General features: G+C 49.7%; 1 protein-coding gene across 1 annotated transcript in view; it reads left to right on the forward strand.

Annotated features, from left to right (window-relative positions):
• The window catches only part of MAMLD1 (mastermind like domain containing 1), a 112,853-nt gene that overhangs the window by 70,495 nt on the left and 25,327 nt on the right, over nucleotides 1-17,031 (forward strand). The window contains exons 4-5 of the mRNA XM_072956455.1: nucleotides 3,318-5,030; nucleotides 6,940-7,062. Coding sequence (XP_072812556.1) covers nucleotides 3,318-5,030; nucleotides 6,940-7,062 — 1,836 coding nt within the window. The remainder of the gene's footprint in view (nucleotides 1-3,317; nucleotides 5,031-6,939; nucleotides 7,063-17,031) is intronic.

Below are 17,031 nucleotides of genomic sequence, written 5' to 3' on the forward strand. Positions count from 1 at the left end.
AACACGCCATGCCCCCAGGCCAAGCTAAGCAGCAGCATCCACAGGCCCAGGTGACCCAGCGGGGACGCCAGTGTAGCACCAGCATCGGGGAAAGCCCCTGGCTGGCTTCTCACAATTGTGATGAGTCATAAGTCAGGGAACTGCACAGGAGGAGGTGCTGAGCGGAGCCTGGATCCAGGGGCGAAATTAGCCAGGTAGGAGATCTCCACACCTCGTGGATGCCTGCTGGCAGCAGGTGCTGTTGTAGCGAGGCTGAGTACTTCCGTGTAAACACAGCCGCCTTCCCTCAGCTCATTTAGGCTTGGCTGGGGCTCTGGCCGTTCGGCCAGGGTACTTTAGGTGAACTGTTCGAAATTCTCACCGTAAAACCCGAAATGTCGAGCCGTGGCCTCTAGTGAAGCAGAGTCTCATGTAGGTCTGTTGGAAAATGAAAGCTGGGAAGAGGCTCCTGCCTGTCCTGCTGCTGGGACTGCAGCCCACCCCCAGGGACAGCAAGGCCAGCCGGGCCCCCTGATTAAGCATCCTCCCAAAGCTGTCAGAAGCAAGCACCAATGGCATCCATGGACAGGCTGGGCAGCCCCCACTCCTGAAGATCCGATCCACGAGCGTGGGACGGAACCTCAACACCTCGCAAGGGCATCCCGGGGTCCACACTGGTGTTGAGGGCCCAGTTGGGTTCCAGAATTGGAACTGAGTGGGGAACATTGGCTTGGCGGTACTCAGTGGGTGCCTGAAAAGTCATGTGTGCACATACTCTCATTTCAGAGAGCTGGAGACCCCTTTCCTTTGCCAGTGGCACCCAATATTAACTTTAGCATCCCAGGTTCACCTTCTTCCACCTTAGTCCCAACAGGTTAATGGCAGACCAACAATTAAATGAAAGCCCTGGGAACCCACAAAATCTGTGAGGGATTCTGAGCCATTGCAACTCACAGCCCCTGGCCTCCCTTCCTCTCTCCCTTCCTTCCCTCCCCACAACCCCATCCTCCCCCTCGACTGGTCCTACACAGTCTCCACTGGCATTAAACCTGCTCTGAGTCCAAGACATCACGGACAGCGCAGCCGGCCCCGCCATCGCCAACTTGGACTCCCTGCTGGGGATCCTGCGTAAAGCCTCCTCTCAGTCATTCCTTACTGATCTATTGTAGACATTCCTATTTTCAGTATATTGTATTTCTTCAAACTCGTTGGGGCTTGTCTGTGGCCCGCCATTGATGGAGTGAACTGCCGGGAAAACACATGGCGGAGCTTGTTGTGTACTGGGTCGCTTGTGTTCGTTGGTCCGTTGATTCCTTCGGCTGCTGTTTACTGAGCACCCACTGTGGGCCAACTACATAGCAAGCACTCCTGGGTGCGAGGGTGGAGCAGGAGACTAGAGAGGACTCTTCCGGTGCCCGCTGTACCCCCTCAACCCATTCCTGGCCCCTACTTGGTCATCAGGCCTCAGATGAGTTTGCTGGCAGAGCTGGTCCACGCAGTGCCATTACCTAGTTGGCAGACATCACAAAAGAAAAGGCAAAGTAGGCCAAGCCCCCCCACTCATAGTGGCGGAGCCCGTCCTGCCCGGACGGGGCAGTCAGTGGGCTGCCGCCAGGGCGGGTGAAGGCTGTGGCTCAGGAGGCAGCTGAGTGGTGATGGCGGGCCCTGCGTCTGCCTGGGCCCTGGGGCCCTCTGGCTGAGCCACTCAGGCCAGGCCCTGCCCATCCCTGGGTCTCAGGGTCCCTGTCTTTCAAGGACGAGGTTGGACTCCAGAGCACTTCCAGATCCACCCTTTGTAATGCCGGCTACCAGTTAATGAGGATCTACTAGGTGTCAGGGAATCTGCCCCATTTCACTTCATGGTCTGAGCAGCATCCTGAGATGAGAACTAAAATTATGCTCATTTTACAAGTGAAGAAACTGGGACTCAGAGAGATGATGTGTCAAGACCAAGACCTACTTGCATCTGCCTCGGAACCAGGGCCCTAAGCCACCCTGCCCCCACCCGTGCTCTGGGCCAGTGGTTCTCAACCTGGCTGTCTATTGCAAATCAGTCATGACCACTGTCATGCTAGCAGGTGGCCTCCATGCACGCGCTGACCCTCCAGCGAGCCAAACATCAGGGGACATTGGAAGATCAGCACTGGATGTCCCAGTAAGACTTCCAAAGCTAGAAAGAGGTTTCTTACATGAAAAAGCATTTCAACAGAAATGTTTCCGTGCTCCTCTCTTCCCACACGCATCTCTCCACTCCACTCCCTTTTCCCTTTACTTGCAGGTCACGGTCATTAACACGACAGCCACAGGTGACAGCCTAAAGCCTTGAAAGAGTAGGAAATACTGCCGTCCTAACTTCTTTACTCTGTTCCTGAAGGCTACTCTTTTATACATGGTGGGCCACTCCCCTAAGTGCAGGTCACAGATTGGGACCTTTTCCTGTTTTTTCCTGTCTCCCCCAGCTGAGGATGCATCTGCACAGAGGAATTTCTTAGATAGCTTTATACATTTTTTTGGATTATAAGTCCTTCTCATTCAAAACAAACAAGCAATACAAAAATGCAGAGAATAGAAAGGGAGTTGGCAGTCATCCCCAGGAGAGGACTACTCCAAACAGTTGCATCTAGGTTCTTCCAAGGTGTTTTTGTATGCTCACAGTGTGTGTGTGTGTGTGTGTGTGTGTCTGTCCAGATAAATGGCAGCATGCTACAATGAGTGTTTTGCAACTTGTGTTATCCTCTAAACTGTGTCTCTCAGACAGCTGCCCAAAAGTACACGCCCAGGTCTACTTCTTTCCCTGGCAGTCTCTGCTGTATCCCATTTTCTCACTGCAGCCTTTGACCAAGACAGGGAGGCAGCCTAAAAGTCTATGTTCTGCTTTTGCTTTTTTTTTTAAAAAGCAGGATCTCTGTAGACAGTGGGGATTGAAACTCTCTTAGCTGCTTCTACTTTGCTTTCCAGTGTCTGCCTGGAGCAGCACAGTTCATTCCATGCCTTGTGCAGAACTGTACTGAGCGCTCCTTCAAGTGGGCAGAGAAGATCGTTTGCGTGACTTTCTGTAGTGTTTGGTATACAGACAGCATCGTGCTTTATTTGGAATGGAACAAGACAGTGAAAATGAAGCACAGCAACAAAGAAACAAGCATCATGGTTCTAAAGATAGGCTGTATTGTATAGTTGTGACAACTGTAAGTCTTAAAACTGAGACATCTGTTTTATCTTGCAAGTTTACTGTTCAATAGCTTTAAAGTGCCAAGCCTTTATAAACGTTTCTCTCTCTCTTTCTCTCTCTCTCTCTCTCTCTCTCTGGTTCTCCTTCCCTCTTCTCTTTTCTATTCCAGCCACAGGGAACCATTAAGAGGAGACAGGAAGGAGATAATTTCCAGCTTTCAGGCATGGCCGACGGGGGTTACCCTAATAAAATCAAAAGACCTTGCCTTGAAGATGTCACACTTTCTATGGGCTCAGGTGCCCATCCCAGCACCCCCTGTGCAGAGCTGCAGGTTCCTGTGCTAGCCATGAACCCTAGCCCTGCAGCTATGGGAGCAGCTGGCCATTCGTTACTTCTGGAAAATAATCCCATGAACGGCAGCGTCATGGGTTCACCATTTGTGGTGCCGCCGACAGCAGAAATGAGCCTGAAAGGACCCCCTCTTCCTTACTATGACAAAACCAACAGCATGCCGGCTGTGGACCAGGAGCTTCAAGATCTGCTGGAGGAGCTAACCAGAATTCAAGAACCTTCTCCGAGTGAGCTCGATCTGGAGAAAATCCTGGGGAGCAAGCCGGAAGAACCACTGATCTTAGATCACCCCCCGGCAACCCTTGGCATGACACCCAAGCCGCCTTCAGTTCAGATGCCACCCTTGGAGAGCCTCGGTTGCAGCAAGGAGTTTGCCTCTAGTTGCAGCCAGGTCACCGGTGTGTCGCTTCAGATCCCGCCCTCCTCGGCGGGGATCAGCTATGTGATTCCCGCCACTGGTAAGCAGATGGTCTCACCCAGTTCTCTGGGCACCCAGGCCAAGAAACAGGCCCAGGCCATGCTCCCTGCCGCTCTGCCCCCGCTCCCAGTGCCTCAGTGGCATCACGCCCACCAGCTGAAGGCACTGGCGGCCAGCAAGCAGGGATCCACTACAAAGCAGCCGGGCCCCACCACCAGCTGGTCTGGCCTGCCACCTCCAGGCCTCTCCCCACCTTACCGTCCTGTGCCATCACCACACCCGCCGCAGCCCTTCAGCTCCCCAAGCCTCATGGTGTCCTGCATGTCGTCTAGCAGCCTGCCGGGGAGCGCCCTCCAAGGCTCTCCCAATGCCTTACTCTCCAGCGTGGCGCCCAGCAGCAGCACTGCCCTCGGGCCCACCCTGCCCTACGCTCCCGAGAAGCTCCCCAGCCCTGCTCTCCATCAGCAGCCACAGTTCAGCCCGCAGAGCTCCATTCTCGCCAACCTGGTGTCATCCACCGTCAAAAACCCTCAAGGGCACCTGATGTCTGCTCTGCCCACCAGCAACCCGGGGCCCACCACCCCCTACCGGCCGGAGAAGCTGTCCAGCCCAGGCGTGCCCCAGCAGTCCTTCACGCCACAGTGCTCCCTGATCCGCAGCCTCACACCCACCAGCAATCCGCTCAGCCAGCCGCCGCCACTGCCGCCGCCACAGCAGCAGCAAGCCAACAGCATCTTCAAGCCCATGGCCACCCACTCACCTAAAACCCTGAGCATGATCATGCAGCAGGGGCTGACCAGCCCCGGCCCGGGAGCCCCGGAGCCATTTACTTTTGGCAACACCAAGCCCTTGTCCCACTTCCTCTCTGATCCGGGCCCCCAGAAGACACCCTCCGTGCCTGCCGCGTCCCGGCAGCCGTCCCTGCTCCACTACCTGCAGCAGCCGACACTGACCCAGGCCTCTTCAGCCACGGCCTCATCCACGGCCACAGCCACCTTGCGGCTGCCGCAGCAGCCTGACCAGTCTTCGTTCCTTCTGCAGCAGATGATGCAGCAGCCGCAGCGCTTTCCGCGGTCGGTGGCCTCGGAGGCCATGCCTTCTCTGCCCAGACAGGTAAGCCCATTTCATCTCTAGTTGCGCCCCTTTGTTTTGGAAATAAGCACCGTGCCTTGTGCTACTGACAGCTGGCTCTGGAGGCAAATCCAGGCTGGAGTCCTCTCTGACAAGGGACTGGGCTCCAGAAAAGCCGATTTAAGCCAGCTGATACTGCATGGTGAAAGAGCAGTATTCATGAGGCCAAGGTAATGGCTTAGTTCCCACGCAGGTCACTTAACTTCCCTGGGAGGAAAGTGCTGTCCAAGGCAAGGAACCAGGGCAGACAAGGCAGAGGCGCCCAGAACTGCCTTCCCCTGCACTGGGCGGCGAGGCACTCTTCCCTCACCCAGGACTAGTGAAGGCTTCACAGGATGCAAGGAAATTGCACCGAAGTACTTCAGTCTTGTCCCTGCTGGCGTGAGGCAGCACACTGAGCCTTCTAGTAATGCCACCGCGAACGTCTGCTGGGCAGCTCGAGCGTGCAGGGCATCACTGCCCTGGGTGCTGAGGCAGGTCCAAAATGAAAAGGACAGAGACGTGTCAGGCGGTGCCTCTTACCACCTCCATTTCACATACAAAGAAACTGAGGCTCAGAGAGTTGAAATGACTTGCCCAGGGTCACACAGTTAGCGGGAGGTGGAGTAGGAGCTTGAAGGCGGGAGGTGTTGCTCCAGAGCCCATGCTCTTCTCAGGATCCCTGTGACTTCTCCCTGTCCCTCATCTCCTACAGTCTCATCATTCACTCAGTTCAGTGACTTCTCCCCGGGTGGTGTCTAGCACAGTTCCCACTTTTCATTGCTCAGATCCCTGCCTGTATTCGTTGTCTGTTGCTGCGTAACAAATTACCCCAAAACATCTGCTTAAAACAACACGCATATATTACTTCACAGTTTCTGTGGGTTGGGAATCCCAGCACAACTTAGCTGTGTCTTCTGGCCCCAAGTCTCTCACAAGGATTTGCTTCCAAACTCACTCCTGTAGTTGTTGGCAGGAAGCAGTTCCTTGCAGGTTACTGGACTGAAGCCTCAGTTCCTCATGAGCTGTTGGCCAGAGGCCTCCCTTGGTTTCTTGCCATGTGGGCCTCTTAGAGCATCTCACAAGATGACAGCTGGCTTCAACAGAGCGAGCAAGAGAGAATGTGCCAGCAACTCAGAATTCACTGTCTTTATAACCTAGTCTTGAAAGTGACATCACGTCACCTGTGCTGTATATTCTGTTCATTAGACGAAAGCATGAAAGGGACTCCAGGAGAATACCAGGAAGCAGGGTCTGCCCAAGTTCAGGTCCTCCTGATTCTTCATCTGAACTCATACAGTTGACTCAAACTAGTTTCCCCAGCAAACCACCCATTACTCTTAAGCATCACCTTTCTGTAACACAGACTTGATCATGTTCACACTTGCTCAGAAGTTTCTGGAGGCCCATAAGCTGGCTCCATCTACCTCCTTAGACGCACTCTTCTCTGGGCCCTGAAGTGCTTGCAGCTCCCGGCCCACACTGCGCTCTCGGCCTTGACTCCCGCCGTTGCCTGTGTCTGGCCTTCCCTGCCCTCCTTTCCTCCCCTGTCCCACTCTTACAGTTCCCAAGGCTCAGGCACGCTTCCTCCCAGGAAGCTTTCCCCTAACCATCCTCGGTACTTCTGGCTCCCGCTCTGCCTCCATCAAGTGCTTGGCTGGGGACGTAGCCCACAGGGAGCACGTCTCTTTTGAGGGCCCTGGATGACCGTGACTGTGGCAGTCCCCGGAGGAGAGAGGCCATGTCTTTTTCATCCAGGTTTCATGCAGCATAGCCAAGCTGAGGGCTCCACACCAAGGACTGGTCCTTCGATGGGCGCACACAGCAAGCAGAGCTCCTGTGGGGAGGGGCCAGGGTGTGCGGCAGGCCCTTGTCCACAGTTCAGGAGCACTTTGGTTTGATTTTGTTATAGGCTTGTTGCCATCTGTTTTCGTGGACTTCTGCGGCTGGCTCGGGGGAGCGCCAGCATCAGCCCTGGAACTCTTACCCTAGCAGGCAAGATCCTCAGCCTGGAGACGTGTCAGCATCTAACATTGTGAGCCTTTTTGGTTTCTTTTGTCTTCAATGGGGAACATGCATAGCCTGACTCACAGGGAGAATCCTTGATAACTGGGGTCGTGAAAATCACACGCGACCGATTAAAAGGTGGGGCTGGAGGAAACGTTCAGGAGAAGGAGCAAGCAGCCAAGCTCCATGAGGCTAGGAGAGAAAAGGCTCGGGTGACCTCCGCTGACAGAGGCAAAAGGCCAGGCTCCCCAAATGGGATGCTGTTGCTGCCAAGAACTGCCTTCCCAGCCAGCACTGGCTGGTGCCCACAGCCTGAGTGGGCAATTCAGTATTTCACCTGCCTTTTCTCATCTTAATCCTCAGAGGTAGGGGCTGTTATTCTCTTTAAAGCCGAGAAGACTGAGGCACAGAGAAGTCACCAGAGTTGCCCAAGGTCACACAGCAAGTCAGGGCCAGGGCAGGGAGTCTGGCTACAGAGCCCACATTCATAACCTCCTGACTATTGCCTTGTCTCCGAACTGGGGGTGGTGCTAGGTTGTTTGAGGATTAAATGCACCAGTGCCACTAAAGCGCTTCAAACAGGGCACAAAACTTGCCAATGCAAGTTTGTGATCACTGTGACTACCTCCTGGCCCTGAGCCTCCAGATCTGTTTTCTGGGGGCTAAGAGGTGGCCCTCAAAACTAGTGCAGTGTTGGACAGAGTATGAGCAGCATTTTCTGCAGACCCCATGCCTGCCGGGAGATAGACAAGAGTCGTGGGGCCTTGTGGGCTTTTCTTGTTCTAGGACCTGTCCCGCCTAGACATCCCTGGGCCTGGTGGGAAAGGGGTCAGAGCCGTCTTGGCCCAGCCAGATGGCTGGGACACCCACCTCGTGCTTGCACCCTGGCCCCGCCCCACCACCCAGCAGCCTGCTCTGTGCACGGAGTTCTAGCTGAAGTGCACCAAGCAGGCCTCCACACGGGCTCAGCAGCAGCTCCGCTGCCCTTCTCATGGCCTCTCCACATTCACTTTAAGGCCTAAGAACTCAGCTCTGGTCACTTGTACAGGAGAGTACCAGAGAAAGGAAGAGGTAAGTGTTTGAGGCAAGAGTCAGGTCACCCGTGGAAGGACAGACAGCAGTCCCCGTGGTGATGAAGTCCATGATTCTTGCTTCTAACAGGGTGAACTTGTCAAGTTTTACTGATGGCCAAGCTGAACCTCAGAAAACACTAGTACCTCCTATTTGGCATGGACTGTCTCGTTGCGCCTCCATCGTTGGTGGTGGTTACCGCAGAAGGACTGGGCATTCATTTTAATCCAGATCTTAGTTTTCCTAAAGAGGAATTTCTAAATATAACATGAGAAACCAACTCTTGGGTGAGCAGAACTGTCCAGTCCAGCTGTCTGTAGGAGCTAGTTCTTGTTTGCAGACTGGTCTGTCTCAGTTTGGGGAATTTCACGTTCCTCGTTAAGTGAACGATCCGCTTTCAGTGGACTGCTTGCTTGCACTGAAGGTAAAAGGTAAATAAAATGCCGTCTGGTGCCAGGCCAGCCGTTCAGTCTGTCAGCCGTTCAGGAGGCAGCCAGAGGAGGGTTCAAGTCCGGACACCAACACTGACCAGGCAGTGTACCAGGAGAAATGTCACTCACCCTCCCTGAGCCTCAGCTGAGCCTGGGGACCCCATCTCTTAGGGGACTGGAAGACAGGAGATGCTAAACTGATATCACTCAGAGCCCTGCCCTCCACACACTCAGCCAGGGCTAGTGTGGGATCCTAGCCTTGGATCTGAAACCGCTGGGGTCAGATGTGTTCCAAATTCAGAACTTTGGGGACTTTTGAAAGGTAATATGGTGCGTATACCAAATACCACACAACTCTCCAGTGGCATCTGGGGCAGTCGTTGATTATTTTTGCAGAGAAATCTGAATATTTAAACCCAGGTCAAGTTTTGCCCCTCCAATAAATCTTGGCGCCAAATTTATAAATATACATATGTACATATATAGGCTTTCAGAGCTTTTTGGCCTTAAAATTACAGGTAAAGGATGTGGACCTCTAATTATTATGGGACTCTTTCTGGAGTCATGACACCAGCCCTGGTGTGTTGAATTTCAGCAGTCCCAAATCTCCTTACTGTATTCCCCATCCTACTCCCAACGCTGAGTGACTGCTCTTTGTTTTTAATCAAAGTGAGGCAAAATGAATTTTGTTTCCAGAATTTAATGCCCCTTCTCCCGGAAGACTGCTGGAGATACCTTAGGGTATTGTGCAAATCAGGGTTAAGACTTCAATTTTACCAGCAGTCCCTGGCTGATGGAACTAACATTTGCTAAAAGACAAAAATGGTTCCATCAAGGAGCTAGGAGTGGTACCCTGGAAGAGTAGGGGTGGCAAGAGGCAGCAAGAGCATCCTTGGCGCATGTGCGGTTACAGAGCTGGGAGGGCAGCATCCTAGGGAGGAGGGACGTGTAGATGATGGCCAGTTGGAATAAAAACAAAAAAGCCTGAAAGCTGATCCTTGAGGCAAGTGCTGAGGGAAGAGAGCAGCTGCAGAGAAATAGACCAAAGAGGGCTGTGATACTGTTTGGACAGATTTTGAGAGGGGCAAGAGAAGAGACTGGAACCTGCCTTGGGAAAGGCTGGAATAGGCCTCTCCTGGGTTTGCTATGCTTTCTGCCTTTAACGCTAAGCCTCCTGCCTCCTTTGCTTAGGCCTCGGTGGACACCCAGCAACTGTGGAGGCCGGGGGCTAATCAGGAGCACTTGCCATCTGCCTTCCTGGAGGGGCTGGGCCTGTACGGGGAGTCTGGGCACCTCAGTCTGAAATGGGACCTTGGGGAATCACTCTTGTCACCTTCACCCTCAGGTTTGTCTTGTTCCTGGGGACTGAACCCTCCCAAGTACAGCATTCCCAAGACCCAAGGGACACTGAGGCCTTGGCCCTTGGGCCTTGGGCCTTGGGCCTTGGGCCTTAGTAGGCTGAGGGCCCCAGGGCTGGGCTGGAGGCTCAGTTCAAGAGAGCTCAGGCTTTAGAATGTAGTTTAGTGTAGCCATTATGTAACACAGTATGGAGAGTCCTCAAAAACTGAGAATAGACTTAACCATATGATCCAGTAATCCCACTCCTGGGTATATATCCAAAAGGAACTCTAATTCAAAAAGATTCATGCACCTCAGTGTTCATAGCAGCACTGTTTACAATAGCCAACACATGGAAACAACCTAAATGTCCATTGACAGATGACTTGATAAAGAAGCTGTGATCTATTTGTGCAATGGAATACAACTCAGCCATAAAAAAGAATAAAATAATGCCATTTGCAGCAACATGGATTTCCCTGGAGAATGTCATTCTAAGTGAAGTAAGCCAGAAAGAGAAAGAAAAATACCACATGCTATCACTCATATGAGGACTCAGAGAAAAAAAAAACAGAAACAAATGAATTTATTTATAAAATTGAAACAGACTCACAGACATAGAAAACAACCTTATGGTTATGGAGGGGAAGTGGGAAGAGGGTGGGGAGTTATAAATTGGAATTTTGAGATTTGTAGATACTACTATATATAAAATAGATAAACAACAAATTTATACTGTGTAGCACAAGGAACTATATTCAATATCTTGTAGTAACATATAGTGAAAAGGAAAATAAAAAGGAATATGTGTATGTACATGTATGACTGAAACATGATGCTGTACACCAGAAATTGACACAACATTGCAGACTGATTATATGTCAATTAAAAAGGAGAGAGAGAGAACCCAGGCTTTGGATTACTTGAGTTTAAATCCCAGCTCTGCCACCTTTTCCTTTGGCACAGTATTTCCCCTCTCTGGGCCTCAGTCTCCCCGTCTATAAAGGGGAGATACTAATATACCTATCGAATGGGGTTGCTGGGAGGCTTCAACGAGATGAGGTAAAAGTGCTTGGCATAGGGCCTGGCACACAAGAATGCTACCACTGTTTCTGGAAGACTCTTAAAACTCGGAACACCAGTCACTCAGTGGAGACTACCTTGGTGTCCAGCCTCCTCTCCAGCTCCCAGCAGTGGTTGTGGCTTGCAGAGAAGGGTCAGGGAGTACCCTCCACAGGTGAGGTGTCAGGGAGGACCTCTGCCAGGTGGCCGAGGAGAGGGCAAGTGGTGGACCCCAACTGGTGATCCCAGAAAGGACCAGAGCAGGTGAACCAGGCTGCAGCTTCCTGAGCGCCCTGGCCAGTGGGGAGGGGAGAACTCTGACTGTTCTGCAAGCACAAAGAGCAGACGTGCCAGGAGCTACGTGGGGGCTGCACCATCCCCGCGAGGATGCTGAGTAGAAAACGGGCCCCAGGACAACTTTAAGTGGGCAGAGGAGGGCGGAAGGAGCAGCCCAATTCTGTCTGCAGCCAGCTGAACCCCAACCCCGCCGCCTGCAGCCGGCTGAAGGCTGCCTGCGGTTTCTAGATCCAGAGGGCCTGCTGCCACAGGTGGAGAGAACGAACCTGAGGGAGAGCAAGAGAGTGAGGGCCAGCCTTGCCGGCCGCCCAGCGCCTGTGCCGCCAGGGACGCTGTCTCGGCTAGGTCACTGGCACTAGGGGATTGGTGTTCCTGTCTGTATGGTTTTTTTTGGAACCTTGCTCAGACTGGACCCCAGATGGATGCCATAGCATGCAGAGCACCTGCACTGACCCTTCACGGATGCCATCTCCTCTCTTCTCCCCCTCCTCCCCACTACTCACTCCCACCCCCAGAGCCTCCAAAAACCACCTCTGCCTAAACTCAAGATTCCTTTTGGTTTGGATTTCCCAGGCTGGACTCGGCTGCCCAGTAGGGCAGAATTTTTCATTACTGTTGTCTCAATTAGCACTGCAAATTAAAATCTTTCCCTTCACACCGTGCTCTCCCATTGAAAACAAGAATGATACAACCCAGTTAGTCAGGAAGAGAGAATTCTTTGTTCTTGTCGAAGTTACCTGGGCTCCATTGTCCATTGGAGGAAGAGTCGGGAGAACCATTATCTTGCCAAAATACTTGACCCCCTTGGAACCAGATGTACCACAAACTGCCAAGGAAGGGCCTGTGACCTTGGACTTGCAACTCCTCTCATCTGCCTCCCTTAACTCATCTGCTGTTTCGAGGGTAAGTGTCAGGGCCGAGCAGCACCGCTCCCCCGTGTTCTGAGAGAAGTTTCTTTGCATTTGTCTTTTCCTAGTTCTGGTGGGAAGCGTCAGAGATTTCATCTCAAAGGTTAGTCTAGCTGAGATGCAAGAGTGGGGGCCTCTGGGGGCAGCTCCGGGCTGCACTAAGGGAGGATGAGGCAGATGAGTCAAGTTTCAAAAAGCCTATGGGTCTGCGCCCCGCAGGCATCTTCTCTACCAGACAGGATGGACCACATGTTCCTGAATAAGCATCTTTAGTTTGTATTTAAGGACGAAGGACATACAAGCTTAGTTTTTCCTTTCTTTCTAAATTGGGCAGCAAAGAGCTATTTAGTTTGAGGAAGCACTTTTTAGCTGTTTTGGGGGGAAACATAATTAGTATACATATGTATAGTTATTAGAATACATATGTATAATTATAATACAGTTATAATACAATTATAATACAGTGTAACATACATTTTGATAATTTAGGGACCAACATCTCCATGTTTTTAAAACAAAACGAGTTTTATTTTAATCATTCTGAATTGCCAGGAAATGAAACCCCATAGGCTGGTGAATTTGGGAAACATAGGCTCAGAACTTGGTACTAAGGTTACCAAGAATCCGATTTTTTTTTTCATTGTCATTGCTTGGTTTTTAAGTACCATTAATGATCTTCTGGCTCAACGCTATTTTCCTTGCTCAAAAAAAATGGAAATTCTGAATGAGCTGCCTATCAAAGGCTAACCTTTTAAACGCCAACCTTTGTCTCTGTCACAAGCTGAAGAATGGGTGAGATGTCGCGTTGCAATGAGGCAGCATTGTTTTTTACCAAGTAATTGTCCATCACTCAATGAGGTCAACACCAACATTTACACGGATGCAAAAAGCCCCCCAAAATTCAGATGCTTCAATAATAGAGATCAGTAGACTTTAAATTTTTTTATTGAAGTAGAGTTGATTTACAATGTTGTGTTAGTTTCTGGTATACAGCATAACAATTCCGTTATACATTTTTTTTCATTTTTTTGTGATAGGTTATTGTAAAATATTGAATATAATTGCTTAACAATTTGACTTATGAAAGCTGGAAAGGCAACTATTTTCAGAAATCTGCTTGACTTTTTTAAAAATTTTTTTGAGGAAAGAGGGAGGTAATTAGGTTTTTTATTTTAATTAATTAATTACTTATTTTTTAAATGGAGGTACCAGGGATTGAACTCAGGACCTCTTGCATGTTAAGCGTGCACTCCACCACTGAGCTACACCCTCCCCTCCTTGCTTGATGTTTTTGTTTGTTCCTTTTGTCTTAACATACCTGAATAGAAACAATGAACTTTTTTTTATTGAAATGCAGTTGGTTTACAGTGTTAGTTTCATGTGTACAGCAAAGCGATTCAGTTACACATATACACATATATATTTTCTTTTCAGATTCTTTTCCATTATGTCTTATTACAAGAAGTTGAATATAGTTCCCTGTGCTATATAGTAAATCCTTGGAGAAACAATGAGCTTTGCTGAAGTTGGGGTACCCAAAATGAGATATTTTAAAGACCAAGTGTATGCATTCTTTTATGCTAAGTTCATGGAAACAACCTGCTTATTTGTCACTGTAAGGCAAGGAAAGAAATCTGATTTCAGTTTTCAAAGAGTCGAAGAGGACAGAAATAAATCATTGTGTAGTGTTCCTTTAAACTGTAACTCCTTATGAATATCTACAAACCCAAAATGTCAAACACCGCATGGAGAGACAGGTCAGTTCCAGACATACATCAGATTTGAAAGTGAAGTTGTTGTGACCCCAAGTGAAAAGTTAGTAAAATGTAAAAAATGTCTAGGGCAGTTAGAAAGTCACAGTGGCTCTGCTCCATTCAGCTGTGGCCCAAACGCCTACAGCTAGCACTGTCGCTGAGTGCAGGATGGCGCCAGAGCGGCGATGCGGGTCAGAGATGTGACCCACCAGGCCAGCAAGGGATCTGCACTAAGAGGCCTTGACTGCATCTCTGCCCCTCCTTCCTGCACCCTCCCCAGCTTTCCTCTCTTAAATCCATTAATGGCCCCATAGCACAGATTTATGGAAACCTCTCCTGAGCCCATTTGTACTTTTAGCCTCTTCTGTCCCTTGGGGGTTGTCAAATCCCACGACCTGGTCCCACAGCGTAGAGCAACAGTGTGCGTGTGCTCTGGCCTGGCTGCCTGGGAGCTTGAAGGGGGCAGTGGACGCCTACGGTGAAAGCACCCCACCACTACCCCCTAGAGAAAGAGTTTCTGCTTCTTCATAAGGAGTTGAAAAGGGTTCCGTTTTTATTTGAGCTTGTGCATCTTGCCCACAAAGACAGGAGCTGCTTTGTTTGTTAGATTGTGTTTTGTTGTGGTGAGATGAGGGCTTATCGTGTTAGCCTCTCCCATCCAAAGCAATGAGGTGGTTGAAAGCTAAAAGTCATGTAAAGGTCCAAAGTTATCACATCTCCACTGCAGGCCCACGTGCGTGGCAGTCCTGAGAGCCCACGCAGTGCCCCGAGCGGACCTTCCCTGGCTCCTGACTCCCAGTGGAGTAACAGCTTCTAAGACAGTGGAAGAAAGGGGCAGCATTTCTCCATCTCTCCCTTCCTCTGGTCCTTCTCCCCACGTTAACCCATTTGCGTGTTAGATTAGAGAACGTACAGCATGGAATGGCATGGAGCCCACAGATCCTGATTCAGAGACTGAAGCTAGGTGCTTGGGAAAGGGGAGGTAGGCAATTCAACAAATTGTCACGAAGTCCTGGCCTAAATGTGACCTTGAAGGCCTGAAAGAGGCAGAGCCCTACTTCATCAGAAACCATTCCAACTCTTGCTTTGCTTTGGAGAGCTTTGGATTTGAAGCTAAATGCTCAGATTCTACCTGACTCTCCCTGCCCCCGCCCCCTGTAGCATGCCACCAGGTTCAGCCAGCTTCCATTTTTGAGCAGTGGAAGTGAGCATAGTTGTGGGGGGGCCCAGATTTTTTTTCAGGCCCATGTCTGGGTGGCATGTGAAGAGAATTTACAAAAGCCAGCTGATTCAGTGGTCCTGTAGATGAAAGCGGACTCCTCATTCCCAAATTTTTTTAATGGAAGTATAGTCAGTTGCAATGTGCCCATTTCTGGTGTACAGCACAATGTCCCAGTCATGCACATACACACATATATTCCTTTTCATATTCTTTTTCATTAAAGGTTATTACAAGATACTGAATATAGTTCCCTGTGCTATACTGAAGAGATTTGGGGGTTTTTAAATCTATTTTTATATATCGTGGTGAACTTTTGCAACTCTCAAACTCCCAAATTTATCCCTTCCCACCCCCTTTCCCCTGGTAACCATAAGATTGTTTATTATGTGTGCGAGTCTGTTTCTGTTTCATAGATGAGTTCATTAGTGTCCTTTTTTTTTTGATTCCATGTATGAGTGATATATGGTATTCTTTTGTTATTCGAAATTTTGATTAATGCTAATTTATTTCTATGTGACAAAGCTTTGAAAGGTATGGGAGGCCCCTCTGACCTCCCTTGAGTGGGAATAAGTAGGAACAATTCCATGACTCCTTCCCTCCATCAGGCAACGCTTTCAAAGATGAGCCCTGGGAAAGGTAAACGGACAAAGCCCTCAGATATGGCTTTCTAGTTTCATGTCCTCAAAAAACAAAATCTTGACACCCATTAAGATGGCTAATATTAAAAATAAAACAGAAAATACCAAATGTCGGTGAGACATGGACAAATTGGAAACCTTATGCACTGTTAGTAGGAATGTAAAATGGTACAGCCACTGTGGAAAACAGTATGGTGATTCCTCAAAAAATTAAATGTGGTATTAGCATGTGACCCAGCAATTCCATTCCTGGGTATATACCCAGAAGAATTGAAAGCAGGGTCTTGAACAGGTATCTCTTCACCAATATTCATAGCAGTGTTATTCACAATGGCCAAAATGTGGAAGTAACCCACGTGTCCATAGAGAGAACAATGGATAAACAAAATGCGGTCTAGCCACACGATGGAATATCATTCAGCCTTAAAAAGGAAGGAAATTCAATTTAAGCAACTATTTATATTAACTAAATGAAGTGGGTTTCTTAAAAGCCAAAACAAACAAACAAACAAAAAAAACGGGGGTTGGGGGAGAAAATTCTAACACGTGCTGCAGTATGGATGAACCTTGAAGACATGGTGCTGACTGAAGTAAGCCAGTCACAGAAGGACAGATTACGGATGAGAGACTGAGAGGAGTCAGATTCCTAGAGACAGAAGGCATAGTGGTGCTTGCCTGGGGCCAGGGGAGGGAGAGGGGAAGTTAATGTCTAACAGGGACAGCGTTTCAGTTTGGGAAGATGAAAAAGTCCTGGAGATGGATGGTGGGGATGGTTGCACAACACTGTGAATGCACTTAATGCCTCTGCACTATGCACTTAAAGTGGTCAGTTTAACCGCAATAAAAAAAAAAGAGGAGAAAAATGGAAGTTTAAAACATTTGCTAATCCTCTCCTAGTCAAAAGCAGTATTTTCTTTTCAATAGTAATAATGTGTGATGTCAAGGTAGCAGCAAGCTGAGCTGCCCGTCTTCCTCGTTCTGCGTGGGCCGGCTGCGCTCCCTGGATGTCCTAGGGACATGCGAGCACGCACGGCGCAAGGTTCCTGGGCATAGAAATAACTTTCCTGATAAATCGATCACAATGTCTCTCCTTTTCTGGGCATTTTGAAGAAATGTCACCATGTGGGTGGGGGAAGAAAGGAGTGAGTGTAGACAGGAAGGGCCGTTATCTCTGCTCCAGAATGGGGCAATAAACCCCACTCACTGGCTTCATTGGTTCCCTAGCGCATCTGCAAGCTTGGGAACACCAGGATGGCTCACAGTTTGCTGATGAATG

The sequence above is a fragment of the Vicugna pacos genome, chromosome X (assembly GCF_048564905.1).
Source record: "Vicugna pacos chromosome X, VicPac4, whole genome shotgun sequence".
NCBI classification, from domain to species: Eukaryota; Metazoa; Chordata; class Mammalia; order Artiodactyla; family Camelidae; genus Vicugna; species Vicugna pacos.